Source organism: Leptopilina boulardi, unplaced genomic scaffold (assembly GCF_019393585.1).
Source record: "Leptopilina boulardi isolate dan_hultmark-lab unplaced genomic scaffold, ZJU_Lbou_2.1 LbouV2_265, whole genome shotgun sequence".
Lineage (NCBI taxonomy): Eukaryota > Metazoa > Arthropoda > Insecta > Hymenoptera > Figitidae > Leptopilina > Leptopilina boulardi.
Genome location: NW_026137824.1, coordinates 174982 through 198963, shown reverse-complemented (window position 1 = coordinate 198963; position 23982 = coordinate 174982). Strand labels below are relative to the sequence as shown.

At 27.6% G+C, this 23982-nt stretch overlaps 1 protein-coding gene across 1 annotated transcript in view; it reads left to right on the top strand.

Annotated features, from left to right (window-relative positions):
- The window catches only part of LOC127281085 (high-affinity choline transporter 1-like), a 45471-nt gene that overhangs the window by 10554 nt on the left and 10935 nt on the right, over window positions 1-23982 (top strand). Inside the window, exons 2-3 of the mRNA XM_051304577.1 lie at window positions 10350-10530; window positions 22020-22127. Of these exons, the coding sequence (XP_051160534.1) occupies window positions 10359-10530; window positions 22020-22127 (280 nt within the window). The 5' untranslated portion in view covers window positions 10350-10358. The remainder of the gene's footprint in view (window positions 1-10349; window positions 10531-22019; window positions 22128-23982) is intronic.

Sequence of the window (23982 nt, the reverse complement as noted above, 5' to 3'; positions counted from 1 at the left end):
CATTTATTTTAATTCAGTTTTTCAATAATTAGATTAGTCTTTAGATTCATTTCTAAGCAGTTAAGGGTTCAATGTGCAATTCGATAATTAAAAAGTGACAGCTTATAAACATAACCTAAAATGCATGAGAAAAAATTTGTCGATAAAATCAATATAGCCGAGCTTTTTAGAAGGTAGATGGCAGCACTCATCTATTTTCTTTCTTTAAATTTTTTCTGAATCGTTTTTATAAAAAGCAAAACTGCCATCTACCTTCTAAAAAGCTCGGCTATATTGATTTTATCGACAAATTTTTTCTCATGCATTTTAGGTTATGTTTATAAGCTGTCACTTTTTAATTATCGATTTGCTCATTGTCTTTGATTTTCTGTTATTTTCATTTTCAAATTAAATAGTGAAATGGTCTCCGCAATTGTACTATTACCAAAATATCTGAAAAAAATTCTTTTAATTTTGAGTCGATTCAATTCGGCCATGATTGATATAAATTGATTAAATTTTTTGCATCAAAAAATGAGACCGTTTCGTATATCATTTCTAAAAATGATACACAAAACGATCTCTTTTTGATATAACTTAGGTATGTGCATCAAAACGTTGCAATAGAAAAAGATACAACCAAGTTTACTGTGTAATGAAATCTTTCTTTAAACTGTTTACCAAAAGCCTTTAGTGAAAATCCTATAAAAAACTTGGATTTAATATTTAAAAAGATTCAATATTTAAATATATTTTATAAAGATATAATAAAAATCTCTTTGAAAAGTTTTTTAAAATTAAAAATATTCTAACAGTTTTATTTATTTGATTCTAGATTTTTTATTGAATTTCAAATTGAATATTCTAATGAAAGTAAATATATATTTCTGATAGAAATATACATATATCAATATAATAATGATAAATAGTTAGTTTATTAATAATTGCAAGAAATATGAATGTTCTGATTAATAAATATAATAATTCAGGTTACAAAAAGATTTTAGTTATTACATTAAGTTGAAAATAGCTCCACACTGCTTGGCTCACGTTATAGTCCGTTCAGGACTCAGTACTAGACTCAAGTAGAACTCATTCTAGAAGCGCCTATCGATATGTTCATCTGCTTTGCACCGCCTATAAGCAAGCATATGAATCTTAAAACGTAAAGTCTATTAACGTGTTTTTTCCCCTTTTATATCATTTATTTTTAAATTTTTCATCGTGGAGCGGGAAAGGTAGACTACTTTAGGAATGAGACTTAAATTACAAGTATTGAAGCCTAATATTTCAAATCGAATTTCTCTCCGTGTAGTAAAAAAATAACATAACTAGAACGGAAGCATTAAAAATTGTGAATTAAGACTAAAAAGCGAAAAAAAATGAAAATAATTTCCACCATTATGTTATTGAAAATTTTTTACCTGCTCTTTCAAATGGTGCAAAATTCTTTTAAAAAAAAATTCAAAACTTACCCCTTTTTTCGAAAATAAAAAAATATATTTCAGAAATTTTGCCTAATATATATTTTTTATCGTGGTATTATTAAAAAAGTTACTATAAGAACAAAATTTTATAAAGTATTTTTAATAAAGTGAGATAAAATATATATAAATCAATCAATTTTTTAAAAAAGCCTTGAGGGTAATTTTTATAATTTTAAAAAGAAGGACAAAGACAATAATAAAATAACCTTCTTTTATTCCTAAAGGTTCAATGTCGGGGTTAATTCTTTAGTTAATGTGATCATCAATATGCAACTCCAATATGCCAATAAGATTAATTATACTTGGGTGAACCGGATGTGATGCAGGCGTATTCTCATCAGGTTTATGTTTCGAGGTCTATTGAGCATGTTATAGGTATGATGGACAGTACGTATTTAATCGAATTTTCAAAATTAATTAACCACCTCATTTTCGTTATTAGTAATTATATATACAAATATAATCATTTTTTGTTTTATTTAACAGTAAACGGAGTAATTTATATCCACAGAAACACTATATATTTTTTACTTAACACGTTATTAAAATACAGTATTAAAAAAAATTTTTTTTTTTGCAAATTGTTGAAAAAATTTGAAAATTAACCTTTAAACTGTTACAGGGGTCTCTCAGACCGCTATCTAAACATTTTTTTCTTTTATTTTTAATTTTTTCAAAATTGACATTTTTTAGATTTAGTAAACAAGTCAATATTATTTTTAATATGCTTTTTAAATTATTATTTTGAGAGAAAAAGTTATAAAATTAACTTAAAAAACATATAAATAATAATGAGAGTTACATTTTTGAGGTTATATTTACTAATTTTATCTCTTGATCTAAAAACTTAAAATTTTACCTTCAATTTTGACGTTATGTTCGCTCTCTTGATCCAGAAATACACTGTAAAAAATTATTTTGGAGATTGTACATTCACAATTTGTATTTGTGTTAAAATTTGTAAAATTACTATATTCAATAATAAGGTTATGTTACTACATTAAAAAAAGCACCTTTACCATTTCTATAAATTTACTACTTTCAAAGTGGGTAATAGATGAAACATAATTAGTTGTTGCATCTGTCACCTATTACCCACTTCGAAAGTAGTAAATTTACAGAAAATGGTAAAAGTGCTCTTTTTAATGTAGTAACATAACCTTATTGAATATAAAAATTTTACAAATTTTAACAAAAATACAAATTAGGAATGTACAATCTCCAAAAAGATTTTTTACAGTGTAGATCTAATTTTGAGGTTATGTTTGCCGATTTTAATCTCAAACCCACCGTTTTTTTGTTCAGGGCAACAAAAATACCAACAATCATGAAAACATAACCTCAAAAATAAGTGATAAATAATGGTCAAGAGGCAAAGGAAAAATTTAAAGGAAAATTTGGTTTCTAAAAACATGTTTGTAAATTAAATGATGATTTATGAATATAAATGATATTATATAGATATATATATATATGAATGAATATCTTTTTATTATATAAGCGCATTATTGATGATGAATATTCACAGAGGATTTAAGCGTATTTTACTGGTGGTTTCCAGGTGTATATTTACTTGTCAATGTTTGCAAAATGCTTCATAACTGATCAAATATTGACAATTTTCTATCCTATAGGTATAATGATATTTAGAATCACTTCAATTTGATACATGCTTAATAAAGCACACATAAAAGTATAGCAAATGAAAAGAGTTTAATTGAATGATTCATCATTCAATTATAAACAAGCTAAAAAACTCTCATAAAAAGAGAGGCAATACACATTATGTAATTCAGTCAACATTGGACTGTTATTGATTTAACATAAATGGCCGCACATCAAAAGCAAAACCATTTTATATATATTATAGGAAAAATCTATTTTTTTGCCAATTAGATCAGGATAAAAAAAAATTTATTTGAAACAAACAAATAAGTATTATTTATTTATATATATATGACACGCGTTCTGAAGAAAGCGGGTTCAGATACACGGAAAAAAGGAAAAAGTAATTTTTACTACTTTCATAGTAAAATGGGAAGTGTTCGAAGTTTCTGTAACTTTTACTCCAAAAATAGTAAAATTTACTCCAGAAATAGTAAAAATTACTACGGAACAGTAAAATTTTCTTCGCCTTCTAAAATAATCGATAGCAGATTTTCGTAGGTCATATCACCAGTTTTATTTGCATTAAAATCTGTGGAACAGGCAGCTTCTGAATCAAATTCTTTGACGTAAAACCAAAAAATTATTTTGAGTTGAAATTTGTTGTTAAATAATATTTAATATACATTTTGTATTTTTTAAGGTGAGGTTATGTTCAATAGTATAACCGTGTATAACTCACCGATAAACGATGAAATTGTCTCTTCATCCATTCACCACATTTGCAATAGATTTCTCACTTTAACCGGGTTCATTAATTAACAGCACTTTGTCATTTAAAAAAAAAAAATTTTGCGAGAATTCAAGATGACCAAGTGACATGGAACAATAAACCTGTTAGCTGCACAAATCCGGATTGTTCCATTAGCAATTGACAGAGAGTTTGCTTCTGCAACTGTACGGATTTACAAACTGAACAAAACTGACAACAAAAAATTCGTATTGTTCTTAAAACAAGACACATTTGCATTGACAACAATCCGAATTGTAATATCAACAAATCTACTGACAACAATTCAAAAATTGTTTGCACCACAATTCCATTTTTCTCCCTATTAAGTTAATTGAATATAGAAATTTTTCGTTTGGAGCAGTAGCTGCATCAAAAATTTTTCAGTGATACCTAGGGAAAAACTTATCAGAGCCTTGTTAGATTTTGTTTAAAGTCACCTATTTTATGATTTTTTTATTTTTTGACAGTTTTCACCATTTTTTTTTTATTTCTAACTCATATTCTACCCCCACAGCACCGAAACTATGCTGAAAATTTAGTAAATATTTACTTGCAATATTTGGAATATTTAATTGCAAAGTTTAGTGAAAAAATTAAGTGAAAATTAGTGAAAATTAAGATTATTAAATATACGAGCCTTGTATACTCTGACCACAATTTTGTTAAATCAAATAATAAAAATGTAAAGATTAAAAATATATATATATAAATATCCTAAATAGAACGTTACTAATTAGATCAATAACAGTATTTAATATTCTTTATATGTTCTTAGTTTTTTGATATTTATATATAATGTAAATATATAACAGATAGAGTGAAAGAAACAATAATTTATTTTTCAGTACCATTACAACTGAAATAATTCACTGGCGTCCTAATTTCAGATGTTTTAAATAAATTACCTTCGAGACTCTGTTGACCTAAATTGGAAATCTTTTAATTATATATGGGCAAATCCACGAAACTTTTAACTTTTGTGATTCTCGAATCGAACACTTAAAAATATTTTAAATTAAAACTTTGGGTATAATTTGTTTTTTTTTGCCAAATTATATACAAAGGAACATTTACGTACAGTATTAGAACAAAATATATTTATTTGACAATTAGTTTTATAAGTTAAAAAAGGGAAAAAATGCTTAAATTTCATTTGAATTTCTTGAAAAAGTTTATAAATTCTTAACGTTTTTATTTTTGCGGCGTGTAAAATATCACTTCAGCTACTATGGAAATATCTAACAGACATATTTTGTCAAAAAATTTTCACTATCCTATTAGTGTGCCACCACTAAAACTAAAAATACGATTGATTGAGTGATAGCACTTTTTAAAAAATTCAATTCAACGTCTTCTTATGAAAATATTTATTACGGTGTTGGATAAAAATAAAAGTTCAATGCATTTCTTAAAAGGTGATGAAGAAACAAAAATTTTAAGACCTTATTCAATGATGTGCCTCTAATTGTATTACTGTGGCAACAATTTAAAAATGATAATAAAAATCGTGATTTCATTTAAATTTATACATTTTTGAAAGGCACAACTGCATTTTTGCTTTAAACAGGTCAATCTATGGTGTGATTGAAACATTTTCATACATATATATTTGAACACAAAAACGCCGCTTAAGGGCAGGTCCAAGTGAGGCAGCGCCATCTACATTGATACTAAAATTTTGGAAAATTTTCAACAGCCTTTTCTTGAAAACAAGATGGTAAAATGCTTTTTCCTTTATGGATAATTGATTATTGGCAAGATATACACCAGCTAAAACTTTTTTTGAGTTAAAATAATAAAAAAAATTTCATGTCAATAAATTAAATATGAGCACTTTTTTCACAAAAACTGTAACAGTACTTTCTCAGAAATTACAATCAAAAATGCAATTTCCATTTGGAAAATTAATAAACGCTAAAAAATACACCACCTAAGATTTACCAATCACAAAAATAACAAAAAAAAAAATTTTATTAAATATTTAACATATTGATACTGCTTTACTGATTGTGACAGCCCTTTGGTAGATTATGTATTTCAGGTGGTTAGCAACAGCGCCAATCTCCTCCTTTCGGCAAAACTGCGAAACGTCTGTTGACATATATAACCTGCCAAACGGCTGTCATAATGAGTAAAATATGTTATGTTAAATTACTTTTTATTGTTATTTTCGTGATTGGTAAATATTAGGTCGGGCATTTTTTAGCGTTTATTAATTTTCCAAATGGAAATTGCATTTTTGATTGTAATTTCTGAGAAAGTACTGTTACAGTTTTTGTGAAAAAAGTGCTCATATTTAATTTATCGACATGAAATTTTTTTTATTATTTTAACTCAAAAAAAGTTTTAGCTGGTGTATATCTTGCCAATAATTAATTATCCATAAAGGAAAAAGCATTTTACCTTCTTGTTTTCAAGAAAAGGCTGTTGAAAATTTTCCAAAATTTTAGTTTCAATGTAGATGGCGCTGCCTCACTTGGACCTGGCCTTAAGGATTTTGAGTGAAATAAATTTTATTAAGTTAAGAACATGCTGAAAACACTTTTTTGGATTCTTTACCCCCTCTTTTCTCAAAATCCTGACGTGCTATGCAAATTTGGGTGCCAGAATCGTGTTCAGAGGACGAAAATACTTTGGAAAGCACTCCGATATCAAAAATAAAAAAAAATTGAATTTTTCAATTTTATATGTAATTTATTAACATTAAAGGGTTTAAAGAGTTAAAAATTGACGGCGTGAGCTAAAAATGAATCACGCATATGAATTTGTAGTGCTAAAATGTACTTAAACGTATGTATACAAAGTGACATCAATGTGTCAGCAAATGAAAAAAAAGAAAATTTTTTTTCTTGAAAGTTAAAAGTTTTGTGGATTTGCCCATATATACATATTACGTACATTCAACACAAAACTCGTGCATTTATTTCACATATTAAACAAATATTAAATATCAATTTAATAAAATTTATTATTGAAAGCTTTATATAATATAATGAATTGGAACCTCAATTGTTTAGCTGCTAGTAAAAATTACAATTTAAAAAAAAATTATCCTTTTAGCTGTTATAGTATTCGAGATATTTATATGAATTTTTTAAAAATGTGATTTTTGGATTGCTGAGGTCGAATAAAACATAAAGAGAAATCAAAAAATCGAGTTCGAAAAATTTTGGTATTACAATGCTTTCTCCATGAGGAAGCGATAATGCCTAGTAAATTTAGTAGTATAATAAATAATAATAATTATGTTAATATATATAATTTAAACGAAATTAAGTGATTTCCATCGAAAAATGTGAATGAACTTTTTTCTTTTATCGAGTTTCTTGTATAATTAGTTTATAAATTTTTTTCACCGTATATATATATATAAGAATGAATAGTTCATTTTCGTGTCGTAAAAATTTTTAATGTACTTTTTTAACAGTCTGGCATATAATCATCAGTAAGACTGCACCTGGTCCAGACTTTACCCACTTCAACTTCAACTTTGGCACTTGTAGGTCTGCTCTTTCGTAATTTCCGAGATTCTGAGCTGAGAAAAGCTTTTCACTATATATATCATCATCATCCCATGTGAATTTTCTGCAGTTACTCTCACTAGTTTTCAGTATATACATATACACATTCATTATTCGTTCATCAAAAACTGTTTAATTTATATTTCTGCAAACTTGCGCCCCTCGACTGAACGATTTGAATTATATAAAATGCGAATTATTTCTTTCCAGTTATCATATTTTGTTGCTTTTAGTTCTCTTGTATATCTTTAAATTATCAATAATTTAAAAAAGATAATGATCTTCTAGGAAAATTATAATAATCCACCTTACGGGTAAATTCCACATTGACATTTAGGAAATATTCCAGTGACAATATAAACTATTCATGTTTAAGTTTTCATTACATGCAAAATTAATATTCAATAAACACTGCGATTTTAATTTTTAATAATTAAACAGAAACTTTCAATCAAGCTAAAACATAGATAAACATAACCTTAAAATGATTTGCTTCTTAGGTCCCTTTTACCTGAAAGCGTATCACATATATGATTGGGAGAATTTTTATTTATTAATATCAGAAAAAATTAATATTATAAATTTTTTATTCATGTCTCGGATTTTTTTTCAGAATTCGGTAAATTGTAATGATAGTGATGCTAAATAAGTGTACAAAGAACACCGCACCATATACATGGGAATTTGGGGTCCGGTGAAATTTCTTGAAACTTTGTAATTTTGTAGTTTTTGACCTCCTGAACAAAAAATGTGGGGCGCATGATTATCTCATAAAAATCATTAGCTAGAATTTTCATTTGTATGAATTTCATTTGATAGAAATTCTATTTTGACGAATTTTCATTTTTCGAATTAGTATTTGAATTACTTTCTTTGTAAACGAAATTTTATTTAACATATAGTTTTTAGGTACCGAATTTTAATTTAATATAATTTTTATTTTACCAAATTTTTTTGTTATCCAACTTTTTATTTTATAGAATTACAATTTAAACCAATTTTAATTTATCAAAATTCTCATTCAGCAGAATTTTAGTGATTCGAATTGTATAACGTCAGAATTTTTAAACTATCGAATCTCCATGTGTCAGAATTTTTATTTACACGAATTTTTATATTTAATAGAATCCCTAAAACAGAGAATTTCCATTTGATAGAAATTACAAATGTCCGAACAAGCAAGCGTTAGAAAGATTTCGGCGCTAGTTTTAAAATAAACCAATCACAATTTTCTTAATAATTTCTGATTGGTCCATTTGAAAAACTGCGCCGAAATCTTTCTGACGTTTGTTTGTTCGGCCATTTGTAATTTCTATTAAATGAAAATTCGCTGTTTTAGGAATTCTATCAAATAACAATTCGTGTAAATAAAAATTCTGACAAATGGAGATTCGATAAATTAAAAATTTTTTTTGAGTTATTAAAATAATAAAAAAAATTTCATGTCAATAAATTAAATATGAGCACTTTTTTCACAAAAACTGTAACAGTACTTTCTCAGAAATTACAATCAAAAATGCAATTTCCATTTGGAAAATTAATAAACGCTAAAAAATACACGACCTAAGATTTACCAATCACGAAAATAACAAAAAAAAAGTTTTTTAACATAACATATTTTACTCATTATGACAGCCGTTTGGCAAGTTTGGCAGACGTTTCGCTGTTTTGCCGAAAGGAGGAGATTGGCGCTGTTGTTAACCACCTGAAATACATAATCTACCAAAGGGCTGTCACAATCAGTAAAGCAGTATCAATATGTTAAATATTTAATAAAATTTTTTTTTTTGTTATTTTCGTGATTGGTAAATCTTAGGTGGTGTATTTTTTAGCGTTTATTAATTTTCCAAATGGAAATTGCATTTTTGATTGTAATTTCTGAGAAAGTACTGTTACAGTTTTTGTGAAAAAAGTGCTCATATTTAATTTATTGACATGAAATTTTTTTCATTATTTTAACTCAAAAAAAGTTTTAGCTGGTATATATCTTGCCAATAATCAATTATCCATAAAGGAATAAGCATTTTACCATCTTGTTTTCAAGAAAAGGCTGTTGAAAATTTTCCAAAATTTTAGTATCAATGTAGATGGCGCTGCCTCACTTGGACATGGCCTTAAATACACCATTGTATTTTTCTTTTCTTCTTTTTTTCCGAATTTCTCATAAATAAATTCAACTATCTCTTTATAGGTTTTCTTTTTAAATAAAATTTCTCTCTCCGCTTTTGGAGTACATGGCTGTAATAATTCTGTAAAATAAGAATTCAATAAAATCAAAATTCTGACAAATGACATTTTGGTTAAATAAAACTTATGCTACATGAAAAATTGATTACATATGGAAATTCCGTTAAATACAAATTTTGAAGAAATGAAAAGAGAATGAAAGAATTTCCGATGGGATTCCGACGGAATTCTGACGGAATTAGGACTCTAAAAATTTTGAAACAAATTAATCGGAATTCCGTCGGAATCCCATCGGAAATTCTTTGGAACTCCGATGGAATTCCGACGGAATTACGTTGGAAGTTCCGGCGGAATTCTGATAGAATCTCCATGGGGCACTTTCCGGGGAATCTTTCCAAGTGGGGTATAAAAAACAAATAGTACTTTTAAATGAAATTTTTATTTAATTTTTTTTTTTAAAAAACTTTATAAATGAAAAATAAATTTTGCAAATTTCATCTTTATAATTAGAAACTTAAAAAATATAGGAAAATTTTGATTTAAAAAAAAAATTATTTGCGACTTTTTGAAAAGTCTTAGTTAACAAAAAAGGAAAATAATAAATTTTGATTTATTTAATAGATTAAAAAGTTTTATTTTATTATATATATATAGTAGAACGAAAAATTCTCAAAAAAAAGAATGCAGTAACTTTCCAATATGGAATATATAAATTAAAGATATATTATATTTATACATAAATGTAAACTTATATAGAAACTTTTTTTTTTATTTCAGAAATCCATAATGGGTCTCTACATACCAGGTGTAGCAGGATTCGCAACATTCTATTCCGGAATCCTGGGAGTGGGAATATGCGAGGCAATACTAAAAAGAAAAAAACTCCAACAAGGACAGGATCAAATGCTCCTGGGGAATAGAGATCTTGGAATTTTTTGTGGAGTATTTTCTCTTATTGGTGAGTATTATTGGTTAAAAACTATATTTTAAAAGAAAAATTCAAATTACATATTATTTTCTAAAAATTTATGCTAAAAAAAAAAATTTATTTGATTCAAATAATCGGTTACTTGACTATTATCAAATAAATATTTACTTGAACCAAATAACTTTTATTTGAATCAAATAAACTGCATGTATGTATGTATTTGTATGGTATTAACTTTTCGCAAAGTTAAATTTTTAAAAATTTTTTTTTACATTTCTATTTGTTTAATAGAAATATTTCTATTTTTATTTTAGTATTAATCCTTAACTGGCACAATTCCGCGTTCGAACGTAAATGGCACAATGGGTCTACTGGACCCGACGTATTCAAACGTGTATTGTAAAGCCTGTATTGAATATTTTTGCACAAAAATTTAATCTGAGGTAGCTTATGCCCTAATAACACAAGATATCTTGGGATATATTGGTAATATCCCGCAGATATCCCAGGGATATCAAAAGGATCTCTTAAGGATATCCAAAAAATCGGCGGTTTGGATATCCTTTGGATATCCACATGATATCTTCTGGATATCTCTATAGACTTTCATAAATGTCCTCCAGATATCCCATAGATATCATCAGGATATCCAATAGATATCGTCAGGATATCCCACAGATATTTTCAGGATATTCTCAGTATATCTTCTGGATGTCAAGAAGATATTCTCAGGATACATTAAGTGCATGAGTTTATTTAAAAAATTTGAAAAATGCGTTTCAAATCTTCATTTAAAATAAATTAGAAGCTCATAAGATTTTTGTTTTTATTATATTATTATTCATTATATTAGCTTAACAATTTTAACCTTTAAAAATATATGTTGAGATATTAAATATCCCCTGAATATCCCACGGACATCCTGAGGATATTCCATGGATATCCTGAGGATATCCCACGGACATCCTGAGGATATTCCATGCATATCCTGCGATATAATATCCAATAGATATTTTGTGGATGTTTTAGGGATATCATGTGGATATCCTATGGATGTCCTTTTGATGTCCCAAAATATCCTGGGGACCATTCTAGGATATCGACCATTGATATGGATATCCCATGGATATCCTAGAGATTTTGTTATGAGGGTGATGTGTTTTTTAAAATTTCATAAGTTTTATAGGGATTAATTTATTTCAAGTTAGTTAAAAAAAATTGTGAAAAATAAAAATAAAAAATTTGCGTGTTTTTACTTAAAAATTCATGAGCTATTTAAATTTTAATATTTTAACTTAAAAATTGAAGGTTATACTCTTCATGTGTTATTCTTTAAAGAAAAAATTACCATACAACAGCAGGACTTGCAAAAAAGGTATTTATTTTGCAGAATAAAATGTGACTTTTTAGGTTAAAATTAAAAATTTATAATTATTCATGTTTGAAGCTAATTTATTATTTTGTATCGAATTATATAATTATTATTATTTTATCAAAAAACTTAGAAAATTACTAAGAATATATGTCAAACTAATATATTAAAATATAAAAAATATAAAAAATATACACATTCAATTAATTTGAGCTCGAAAAAAATGCTCAGGTCTACTGGACCCATAATAGTGCCAGTTAAGGATTAATTATTAGTTATAATTTATTAAAATTATTTCGTTTATGAATATTAATTTTTAGATAATTTTATTTGAAAAATATTTTTCCAAATATAAGAAACAAATGCTATATACCTATTTTTCTTACAATTTATAAATTTGAAATGTTGAAGCAATTTCATCATTCAAAATTACGTAAGTAGCAATATCCAATGATACAAATCTCCCTTAAGAAGATTCTTTTTCAGTTAAATGATATATATGGTATATAGAAAAAGAAAAAATATCATGGATATTTCATGTACATTGCCATTATGCATGAGTCTGAATACATATACATAAATGCATGTACAATATATATTTTCACACAGTCTATAAAGTCAACGAATAATATTACAAAGATGAAAAGAATAGAAAGATTTCTTTTGAATTTATGAATTTTCACTAATTAAAAGTGGTGGATATAATAAAAAGTTGTTTTTGGAAATTTAGTGCTGATATATCAAGTATTTCTCTTTTTATATATAGCAAAGAAACAAAAATAAACATTTTTTGCTTCCTCATGGAGGAAGCTTTGTAGTCCTTTCGTTTATAAAACTTTTCAAAGTGGCGGAAACAAATTTTTTTCTTTATAGAAACATGTTATATGAGATCCTGATCAATTGTCCGGATGTATGTATGTGTGTGTGTGTGGATCCCTTTTTTGTTTAGAAGATAACTTTAACAGGTTTTAATGGATTTAAATAAAATTTGGTAGGCTCATTTATCATATTACTACCTCAAATCTGACCAAAGGATTTTGAAAAATACCCCAAAAAAAAAAATTTTATCGTCTTTTTTCCAAAAATTTTTTTTTAATCGAAAAAAATTTTAAATAGAAAAATTTAAGGTTACCCTCACAGCACCAGATATCCTAGGATTTTCCAAAAACATCCCTTGGATATCCTAGGGATACCCCAGGGATATCCTAAGGATACTTTAAGGATATCCAAAGTAGCGGCGGTTAGGATATCTTAGGGATATCCCAGGGATATCTAAGGATGTCCCTAGGACGTCCCAGGGATATCCTAATCATTTCCCCGGATATTATTAGGATATCCTCAGGACGTCCTAAGGATATCCCAAGGATATCCCTGGAATAATTAGGGATGTCCTTAGGACGTCCTAAGAATATCCACAGTATGTCTATATCTAAAATGATTTACCTCCCTAACAGCTTCCGGATATTTAGGATATCCTACAGACGTCCCATAGATAACCGTCGATTAGGATATCCATAGGATCTCCCAAGGATATCCGTTAATATCCTATGAATATCCTAGGGATATCCTAATTTCCGGATACGACTAAGATGTCCGTCGGATATCCTAAAATATCTGTTGCTGTTAGGGCTTGTCTACAAGAATTCTTTTTTCTACTTTTTCTTTAAAAAATCTCTTGAAACCAACTTAAGCGCTAACTATTTGTATCAAAAAATCGCTATCTCAAATAGTCAAAATTTGAATCATATAATGATATCCTAGGGAGATCTTAGCGATATTTCTGAAATATTTGAACGATATACCAAGTTTATCCCAAGAATATCCCCACGATATCCCCACAAGAATATCCCTGGAATATCCCAGGGATATCCCTAAAATATCCTCAGGATATCCCCAAGATATCCTCAGGATATCCTCAAGATATCCCAGGATATCCTCAGTATATCCCCATGATATCCCAAAAATATCCTACGTTACGACGGTTTGGATGTTCTTTGGATATCTTCAGGATATCCTAGGATATCCTACGTTTTCAGGATATCCTCAGGATATCCTTTTGTTGTGAGGGTATATATAATAAAATCGTATTCCTTACGTCAAGACGAATCGATCGATATATATAAAGTATACATTCGAGGTAAATTTAAAGAATTAATGAAAGTTAAAAAATCAAAAATTCACATTTTGGCTATAAAATTTTGCTTTCTCCACGAGGAAGCAAATTTTTTTGCTGATCGTAAAGAGGAAGCAAAATGTTCATGTAATGAACATCTGTATTTACAACTTGTTTTTAGAAATTTTTGACGAATTTTCATTTGTTCGAATTATTATTATTTAACAAAATACTTAGAAAATTATGTTAAAAATTTTCGGTTAATTAAAAATTCTTTAATGAAAATTCTATATCAAAAAATAATTCAGAACAAATAAAAATTCGACTAAAAGAAAATTCAATTTAATGAAATTCTATTAATTAAAAATTCTAACAAATTAATTTTAGATATTATTCATGCGTCTAGTATATAATTTTGTTGAATTTAATTATTTATATTTTCGAGTTTAGAGAACTCGGAGAGGTTCATTATTTTATTAAGAGGTGTGTAAAATATGTATAGGTGTCATATATATATATATATATATATATATATATATATATATATATATATATATATATATAAAGAATGAAAAACTAAATTAACAGACATGATGCAATTAAAAATATTTTTAGTTTTTCTTTCCCACAACTTTTCTCATAAAAAGTTTCACTTGTTTTATTTGACTATACCTAATTATTATAAGAAATTTTAATAATTAAATAATAATAATAATAAAATATTATATTATAATTAATGTTAACAGAAAATCCATGTAGTTAAAAGTACGAGTAAATGTTTATTGAATGACGTTTGGATTATTTTGTTTAATTTAACTCGGTATTACAATACTTTCTCCATGAGGAAGCAATATTCAATTAAAAATGATTTCCTAATTTTTAAAATCATAAAAATATAGAAAATGGGGACAAAATAAAAATTATACAGACAGAATAAAGTTTTTGCTAATTTAAAAAAATCAGTTTCTTTGATTTGTTTCATTAAAAATAAATTTAACTTGAAAATAAAAAAAGAAGATTGTAAATAATTTCAAAATAAAATTAAATAAATAAAAAAAAATTCTTTAAATAAAAGAACTACGTTTTTGATTATCAAACATTTTTAGTTAAAATGACCCGTCATGTAAATTTCCCGTTACCAGAGTAAAAAAAAATTCTAATATTATTGATATAGAGTGAAAAAAAATTGTTTATTTAAAAAAAAATTTTTTTTTTGGTTGTAGAGATATATTTTTTAAATATTTTTTTTATAAATTTTGTGCTTCGTATTTTTTTTATACAAATTCAAAAAATGCTTATATTCAAAGAATATATGAAAAGGGAGAAAATATACAGAATACAGACAAAATGGATGTTGACGCGATTGAGAATATACTAAAATAAATATTTCGTGATGTTATTGAAAATTTTAAATGCAAACATATAAGGACAATATTACTTATTAACTGTCTTTTATTTGAAGTCTGACTCGTACATATATATGAATATTGTGTGGATAATGAAAGAAGGAAAATATACAGACAAGAAAAGGGTTTAGAAAACAGAAAATAATAATACAAGATAGATGAAAAAAAAGGTAAAAAATATAAACGAAAAAGAAAGAAGAAATAAAATATGAAGCGCAGCACAAAATGATAATATCAAGAAAACGAGACATAAAGAACATAAAAAAAGAACTACTTCTTCTTTGTTTCGAAGATGAGAAGAAATAATACAATATGCTTTTATATATATATATATATATATATATACCCATGGGTATATATTTCGCACATGCATGTGCGAAATGCCAAGACTGCCAATACGTCCCAACATTGGCCCAGTAATGTCTGCCGAAGTACGGCAAACGTTACTGGACCAGTACTGGCGATTAATTCGTCCCATTATTGGCCAATCTTGGCACCGATTCTCGGTTACTCTGATTTGCCATTATTGGGACAAACTCTGTCCCATTACTAGGCCAATATTGGCACCGATTCTTGGATACTCCAATTTGCCATAATTGGGCCAATATTGGCACCGATTCTCAGTTACTCTAATCTGCCATTTTTGGGCCGTACTCCGTGCCATTATTGGGCCAATATTGGCACCGATTCACGATTACTCTAATTTAACATTATTGGGCCGAACTCTGTCCCATTACTGGGCCAATATTGGCACAGATTTTCGGTTACTTCAATTTGCTATAATTGAGGCGAACACTGTCCCATTAGTGAGTCAGTATTGGCCCATTGACGGCTGAAATGTTAAATTTATTTTGACAAGTCACTTTTTCCAAAGTTGGTACAAATTTTGGCCCAGTAATGGCGCATTAACGGCTGAAATGTTCCTCAAATGCAGCTTATCAAAACATTCTTGTGTTGAGATTCCCATATCCGCGTATAGTGTAGTGGTTAACGTGTGTTAGATTTCGGTGCGTTAGGTTGCGAGTTCGGTTCCCGCGAGCGTTACAAATTTTCAAATGTTTAAACAATTTCTGTCAGGTCTTGAATTATAAATGTATAGGGGTAAACGGTACAGTGATTGCCAGTATAAGCAAAAAGGGGATATATTTATACAAATTACAAATGTTTAATTATCGAAATGAGAAATGAAACCATTTGTAAAGAAATTAAAATATTGCATTAATCTGAAAATAATAATGAATTGTTTATTTAATATTAGTATAAATTTAAAAAAAAAATAAAAAAATCTTCACATGACAGAAAAAATAGTGATTGTCATTATTTTTACAGTGATTGACCATCAAATTTACAATGATTGCCCACTAGACATAAAATAGTAATGTAAATTATAAATTTTGCATAATTTATTAAAGAATGAATATAATTTGAAATTAATAAAGAAGAAGTAATTTTTAAAATAATTTTTTTTATTAACAATAATAAGATTCATTAAATATGACTTTTAAGTGTAAATAATACTATTAACCTAAAAAATTGGGAAAATTGTCGAATCTGACTCAATTGTAAAAATAAAAATTATTTTTGGCTACTTTGATTTGATATAATGATTACATGATTTTGAAGTTTTTCATTGCTTAAAGAAGCATATACGAAACACCTTTTTTTACCTTCGGCATTTTTTCGATAGCCTAAAATCATACTTCATATTAAAAAATTGTTAATAAAATATTACAAATCATTCTAATACATGCTGCGGCTCTAATTACATCTTTATTTTTAAAAATTAATTCACCAAATATGAAAAAACGTCGAAAAATTAAAAATACTTATCTCAAAAAAGTCTTGAAAATAAACGGTTAATCACTGAAAAATGACATAATAACCAAAAGGGCAATGACTGTTATTTGTTATTAATTGCAAGATAGTAGTTGTTCTCTATAACTTTCGGTAAATCGAGTCAAATTACGTTAAAACAAATTTTTTTACTTATTATTAAACTTATTTTCATGCATATAATTAAAAAATAATAATGATATGTATAATTTTTTCGTTAAAAAGTCAAAGAAAGTATCACCACTAACCTTGCAAATTTACAACTAAATTGACAAAATTTCAAAGAGCTAAGGACACTGTTCTCGAAAAGTGCTATTATTTTCATAATAGTGAGTCAAAGAATAAAAATCTTTTTACACTATTAGCAGAATATTCTGTAGAATTTATATAAATAAATAAAACAAAATATTATATGTAAATTTCGTTATTATTTCTGTTTGTAATGTAATGGTGGCAATCACTGTGAGGGGGGCAACAACTGTACCGCTTACCCCTAATAATGAATTAATTAGTTAATTAATTAATAATTATAATTTTTTAAACTTTTTTAAACTTTGACAATACTGGGCCACTAATGGCAGCAAAGATTGTCCCAGTAATGGCGTTCCGATACTTGGTTGCCGAAGTCCAACCGCAGTTAACACCACAAGATTCGGCCCAGTATTGTTTGCCAAGACTTGGTGCCTGATTTGATAATGCTGTACCAATATTGGGCCGTTTTGGTTTTCGCACTTGCGGGTATATGCATATAATAAATGAAGTATTAAGGAACATGACGAACAAAAAAATTGCTAAATTCAATAATTTCGGAATTATTCTACCATTGAAAAAAAACCAATTTTCTAATATTCATAACTCGAAAATTCAAGCACTTTATAAAAGAGAAGATGATAATCAGAAAAAATTTTAAGAAAAAGAGATATAAAAATAAAAAGGGTGATAGGAGGCAAAAAATATATTCAGTAAAAGAATAGAAATGTATTTCAGAAAAAGGAGATTTAAAAAAAAGAAAAAAAAAAGAATTTAAACAAGAAGGGGGTCCTTTATGTTTATTTCATAAACATTATGCTTCCTCATTATGTGAAGCAAAAAATTCGCTTCCTCGTGAAGGAAGCAATGAATTTGTCCAATTCAATTGATTGATTTAAAAAATTTCGAGTTAAAAATGTTTTAAATTAATTAAATTTTTTGAAAAATAAAGAAAATTTTAATTAATTTTGAGTGTAACATAAACTTTATATATACGAATCGATTCGTTTTAATGCAAGGAATACAATTATTTTATTCATCAACTTGAATTTTAAAAAAACACAAAATTTTTTAGCTAAAATATGAATTTTCGATTTTTCAATTTTTATTAATTCTCAAATTTTCAATCAAATCTATACTTTATATATACCAACCAATTCGTTTCAATGCAGGGAATAAAATTATTTCATATATAAACATGAATTTAAATAAACACATCATTTTTTAGCTAAAATGAGAATTTTTGATTTTTTAACTTTCATTAATTCTTTAAATTTCAATCAAATCTATATTTTATATATATATCAATCGATTCATCTTAACATAAAGAAGACGATTATATTATATATTACCTTAAATTTTTCGATTTAAAAATTTTTTCAATTAAAAAAAAATTTTTGGAAAAAAGACGATAAAATTTTTTTTTTGGGGTATTTTTAAAAATCCTCTCGTCATTTTTGAGAGATTAATGTGTTAAATAAGCCTACCACACACACACACACACACACACACACACATACATACATCCGGACAATTGATCAGGATCTCATATAACATGTTTCTATATATAGAGGAAAATTTGTTTTCACCATTTTTAAAAATTTTATAAACGAAAGGACTACATAGCTTCCTCCACGAGGAAGCAAAAAGATTAGAAAAACGAAGCGAAAATAAAAAGTAAATAGAAGTAAGGAGAAGATGAGTTAAAGTTAGAGGTGGTATAGATAAAAAAAAGTCTAAGAAAAAAAAAGAGGTGTAAATCCCCTCTCAGAAAATAGAATGAGAATAAGAACAAAAAAGAAAGTGAGTTTAAAAAAAAACGTGTTCATCAGGGAAGAAAGTTTTTAGGAAAAAAAAGAGGTGGAGTAGACATTTAGAAAAAGATAAATTTGAAACTACACTAAAATGTATCAAGGCAAAAACATTTTGAGAATATGAAATAGGGCGAAAAATATTTTAAAATAACAAATAATTTTGCACAAATGCATAAAATATATAATAATTACCAAACTTGCTAGACTTGTTCATCTTGATTGAAAACTGCTTGTAATCGCGTATAATAAAGAGAAATATGTTTTTTTAAGTAAAAAGTTTAGCCAACTTAAATAATTGGCTTTAAATTTGAAAACTTATGAAATCAATTATTATTTAAATAAATAATAATTCATCTTTTTTACTTAAAAATTACTATAAATATTCCTAATGGTAAAGAAAATCATTCTATACTATTGTTGAAATTAGGAAAAAATAATTGTTATTCAAAATCACTCTGCAAATGCTGTCAAAATTTAGAATTCTGAAATTCCGATCAGGATCATTTTTGCGGTAACTTGAAGTTTGTCATTTATTCAATTTGATACCCAATTCAAAATGAGTTGCAACAAAAATAAGTCCAATTTTTTTCTATGCACACATCTAAGGTTGATTTCACATTAGCTAAATCGCATCGTCTTGAAGACAATTTTTTAGAATGAGAAGATGAGCGCACATACAAAAAAATTTATTTTAAGTGTCCCTCACAGCACCAGATATCCTAGGATATTCCAAAAACATCCCTTGGATATCCTAAGGATACTTTAAGGATATCCAAAGTAGCGGCGGTTAGGATATCCTAGGGATATTCCAGGGATATCTAAGGATGTCCCTAGGACGTCCCAGGGATATCCTAATTATTTCCCCGGATATTATTAGGATATCCTGTGGATATCCTTAGAACGTCCCAAGGATATCCTCAGGACAATCACGGGAAACCTATCCCTCACAACACAAGGATATTCAGGATATCCCTGGGACGTCCTGGGGATATCCATTTGCTTTTGGCGATTCGGATATCCCTAAGATATCCTCTGGATATCCATGGACATCTCTAAGATATCCCAGGGATATCCAAACCGCCGAAAACAAATCGATATCCCCAGGACGTCCCAAGGATATCCTGAATATCCTTTTGTTGTGAGGGATTTGTATAAAAAAAATCGCTATCTCAAATAGTCAAAATTTGAATCATAATGATATCCTAGGGAGATCTTAGCGATATTTCTAGAATATTTTAACGATATACCAAGTTTATCCCAAGAATATCCCCACGATATCACTAGGATATCCCTTGAATATCCTTAGGATATCCCAAAAATATCCTACGTAACGGCGGTTTGGATGTTCTGAGTATATCCTCAGGATACCCAAGGATATCCTATGGACGTTTTCAGGATATCCTACATTAGTTTAGGATATCCTGAGGATATACTCAGGATATCCTTTTGTTGTGAGGAGTTGCACTATTCCTAAAATTTTAGCTAGTTAATATTAATGAAATTACAAAAAAAAATGTTGTTTTTTTAAAGAAAATAAAAATATTAAAAAATTCTTCCAAGACGAAGTATTTTTTTAAATGTTTGGCAGTTGGCAATGGTTGCGCTAGCATCGCCTAGTCCTAAAAGCGATTTAGCTATTGTTTAAGCAGCCTAAAGAACATAAAATTAACTACATCCTAATAACACAAGATATCTTGGGATATATTGATAATATCCCGCAGATATCCTAGGGATGTCCTATGGATATCAAAAGGATCTCTTAAGGATATCCAAAAAATCGGCGGTTTGGATATCCCATGGATATCTGAGGATATCCACAGGATATCTTCTGGATATCTCTATAGACTTTCATAAATGTCCTCCAGATATCCCATAGATATCGTCAGGATATCCCACAGATATTTTCAGGATATTCTCAGTATATCTTCTGGATGTCAAGAAGATATTCTCAGGATACTGTTTTTAAAGTCATTATGAGACTACGAGTGAGAATATTCTGTGAATTAAATTTTATAATTTTAACTATTAATATTAATTATACATTAAGTGCATGAGTTTATTTAAAAACTTTATAAAATGCGTTTCAAATCTTCATTTAAAATAAATTAGAAGCTCATAAGATTTTTGTTTTTATTATATTATAATTCATTATATTAGCTTAACAATTTTAACCTTTAAAAATATATGTTGAGATATTAAATATCCCGTGAATATCCTAAGAATATCCCACGGACATCCTGAGGATATCCCATGGATATCCTGCGATATAATATCCAATAGATATTTTGTGGATGTCTTAGGGATATCCTGTGGATATCCTATGGATGTCCTGTTGATGTCCCACAGACCGGCGGTTTGGATATTCTAGGGATATCCTGGAGACCATTCTAGGATATCGACCATTGATATGGATATCCTATGGATATCCTAGGGATATCCTTTTGTTATGAGGGCAGTAATAAATGAATTATTTTTAAAATATAAATAATTATAATACATAGGTATATAATAGCAGTCAAAAAAAGTAGAAAATATATTAAAAAAATAGAGTAAAATAAAAAAAAAAGGTATATCATCATATACAAATAAGTATAACAGTAAATGCAAAAAGGATACAGGTCAATTTTCAGTATAAGCCTTATAAGTGTCAGACAAATGAAGCTATTAAAGGCGATAGAAAATAGTTTTTATAACTCTTGTAATGTATAGATTGTTTAATTTTCTTTTTACAGCGACATGGGTCGGTGGCGCCTTCGTGAATGGAACTGCCGAGGCGATGTACACAAGAGGTCTGGCATGGTGCCAGGTTCCCATTTGCTACAGTCTCAGTTTGCTTTTTGGTACGAGTAAACCTTCACAGAATGTATCTTGATAGCATATCTAGATAACCAAAAAAAAAAAAAAAAGTTACGAGTTTCTGAAAAGAATCCAAGACCTATGATTTTACTCTTTTCTTGAATTTTTGTCAATGTTTACTATTTTAAATATTAAAATTTTAATAGAGAAAAATAAAATCTTAAGGGTATATTATGATATTGTCGAACGAGATATAAAACTTTTAATTTCCTTTTTTTAATCTAAAAATAGGTTTTTTAAAGTTTTCCATGGCTTTTAATCGAAGAATTATGAAAATCGAAGCGGTAAAAAATAATTATGGGATAAAAAAAGTCCCTTAAAAGCGTTTTCTGTCAACTTTATAATTTTAATTAGTAAATTTTTTACTAATTGTTAGTAAAAGAAAACGATTATTATTAATTTAAGAAGGAAAAAGTCGTCCTCTTTTATTAGTAGGGAATTACTATAATTTCAAAAATTATTTCATAGTTACCTACTCTATAAATAAATTAGTAGAATTTTAAAATGCAAATTCGTCATTTTTCCATCGTTTAAATAACTTTTTCTAAAAAAATTTTTAAAAAATACAATGGAAGTTTGTATTTAATAATATTATGTAAAATTACTAACACTTAGAAAAATATTCGACAAATCAGATGTCATTTGACGAAGTACGATGTTTAGTATTACCGATACTGAACACTAGGAACGCTACCATCGCGTCACATGACCATTTCACTGAAATTTAATGAATGAAAACTATTTAAAAAAAATAAAAATTACAATTTAAATTTTTCTTACTAATTTTAATGGGGCGCATAAATTTTTAAATATTCCCTCACAACAAAAGGATATTCAGGATATCCTTGGGACGTCCTGGGGATATCGATTTGTTTTCGGCGGTTTGGATATCCCTGGGATATCTTAGAGATGTCCATGGATATCCAGAGGATATCTTAGGGATATCCGAATCGCCAAAAGCAAATGGATATCCCCAGGACGTCCCAGGGATATCCTGAATATCCTTGTGTTGTGAGGGTTAGTTAAAATTTTTATTTTAAAGAATTTTATAAGATGGGTCAGAATTTCTCAAACACAGTAAACTTGGTTGTATCTTTTTCTATTGCAACGTTTTGATGCACATAAGTTATATCAAAAAGAGATCGTTTTGTGTATCATTTTTAGAAATGATACACGAAACGGTCTCATTTTTTGATGCAAAAAATTGAATCAATTTATATCAATCATGGCCGAATTGAATCGACTCAAAATTAAACGAATTTTTTTCAGATATTTTGGTAATAGTACAATTGCGGAGACCATTTCACTATTTAATTTGAAAATGAAAATAACAGAAAATCAAAGACAATGTGCAATTCGATAATTAAAAAGTGACAGCTTATAAACATAACCTAAAATGCATGAGAAGAAATTTGTCGATAAAATCAATATAGCCGAGCTTTTTAGAAGGTAGATGGCAGCACTCATCTATTTTCTTTCTTTAAATTTTTTCTGAATCGTTTTTATAAAAAGCAAAACTGCCATCTACCTTCTAAAAAGCTCGGCTATATTGATTTTATCGACAAATTTTTTCTCATGCATTTTAGGTTATGTTTATAAGCTGTCACTTTTTAATTATCGTATTGCACATTGTCTTTGATTTTCTGTTATTTTCATTTTCAAATTAAATAGTGAAATGGTCTCCGCAATTGTACTATTACCAAAATATTTGAAAGAAATTCGTTTAATTTTGAGTCGATTCAATTCGGCCATGATTGATATAAATTGATTAAATTTTTTGCATCAAAAAATGAGACCGTTTCGTGTATCATTTCTAAAAAAAATACACAAAACAATCTC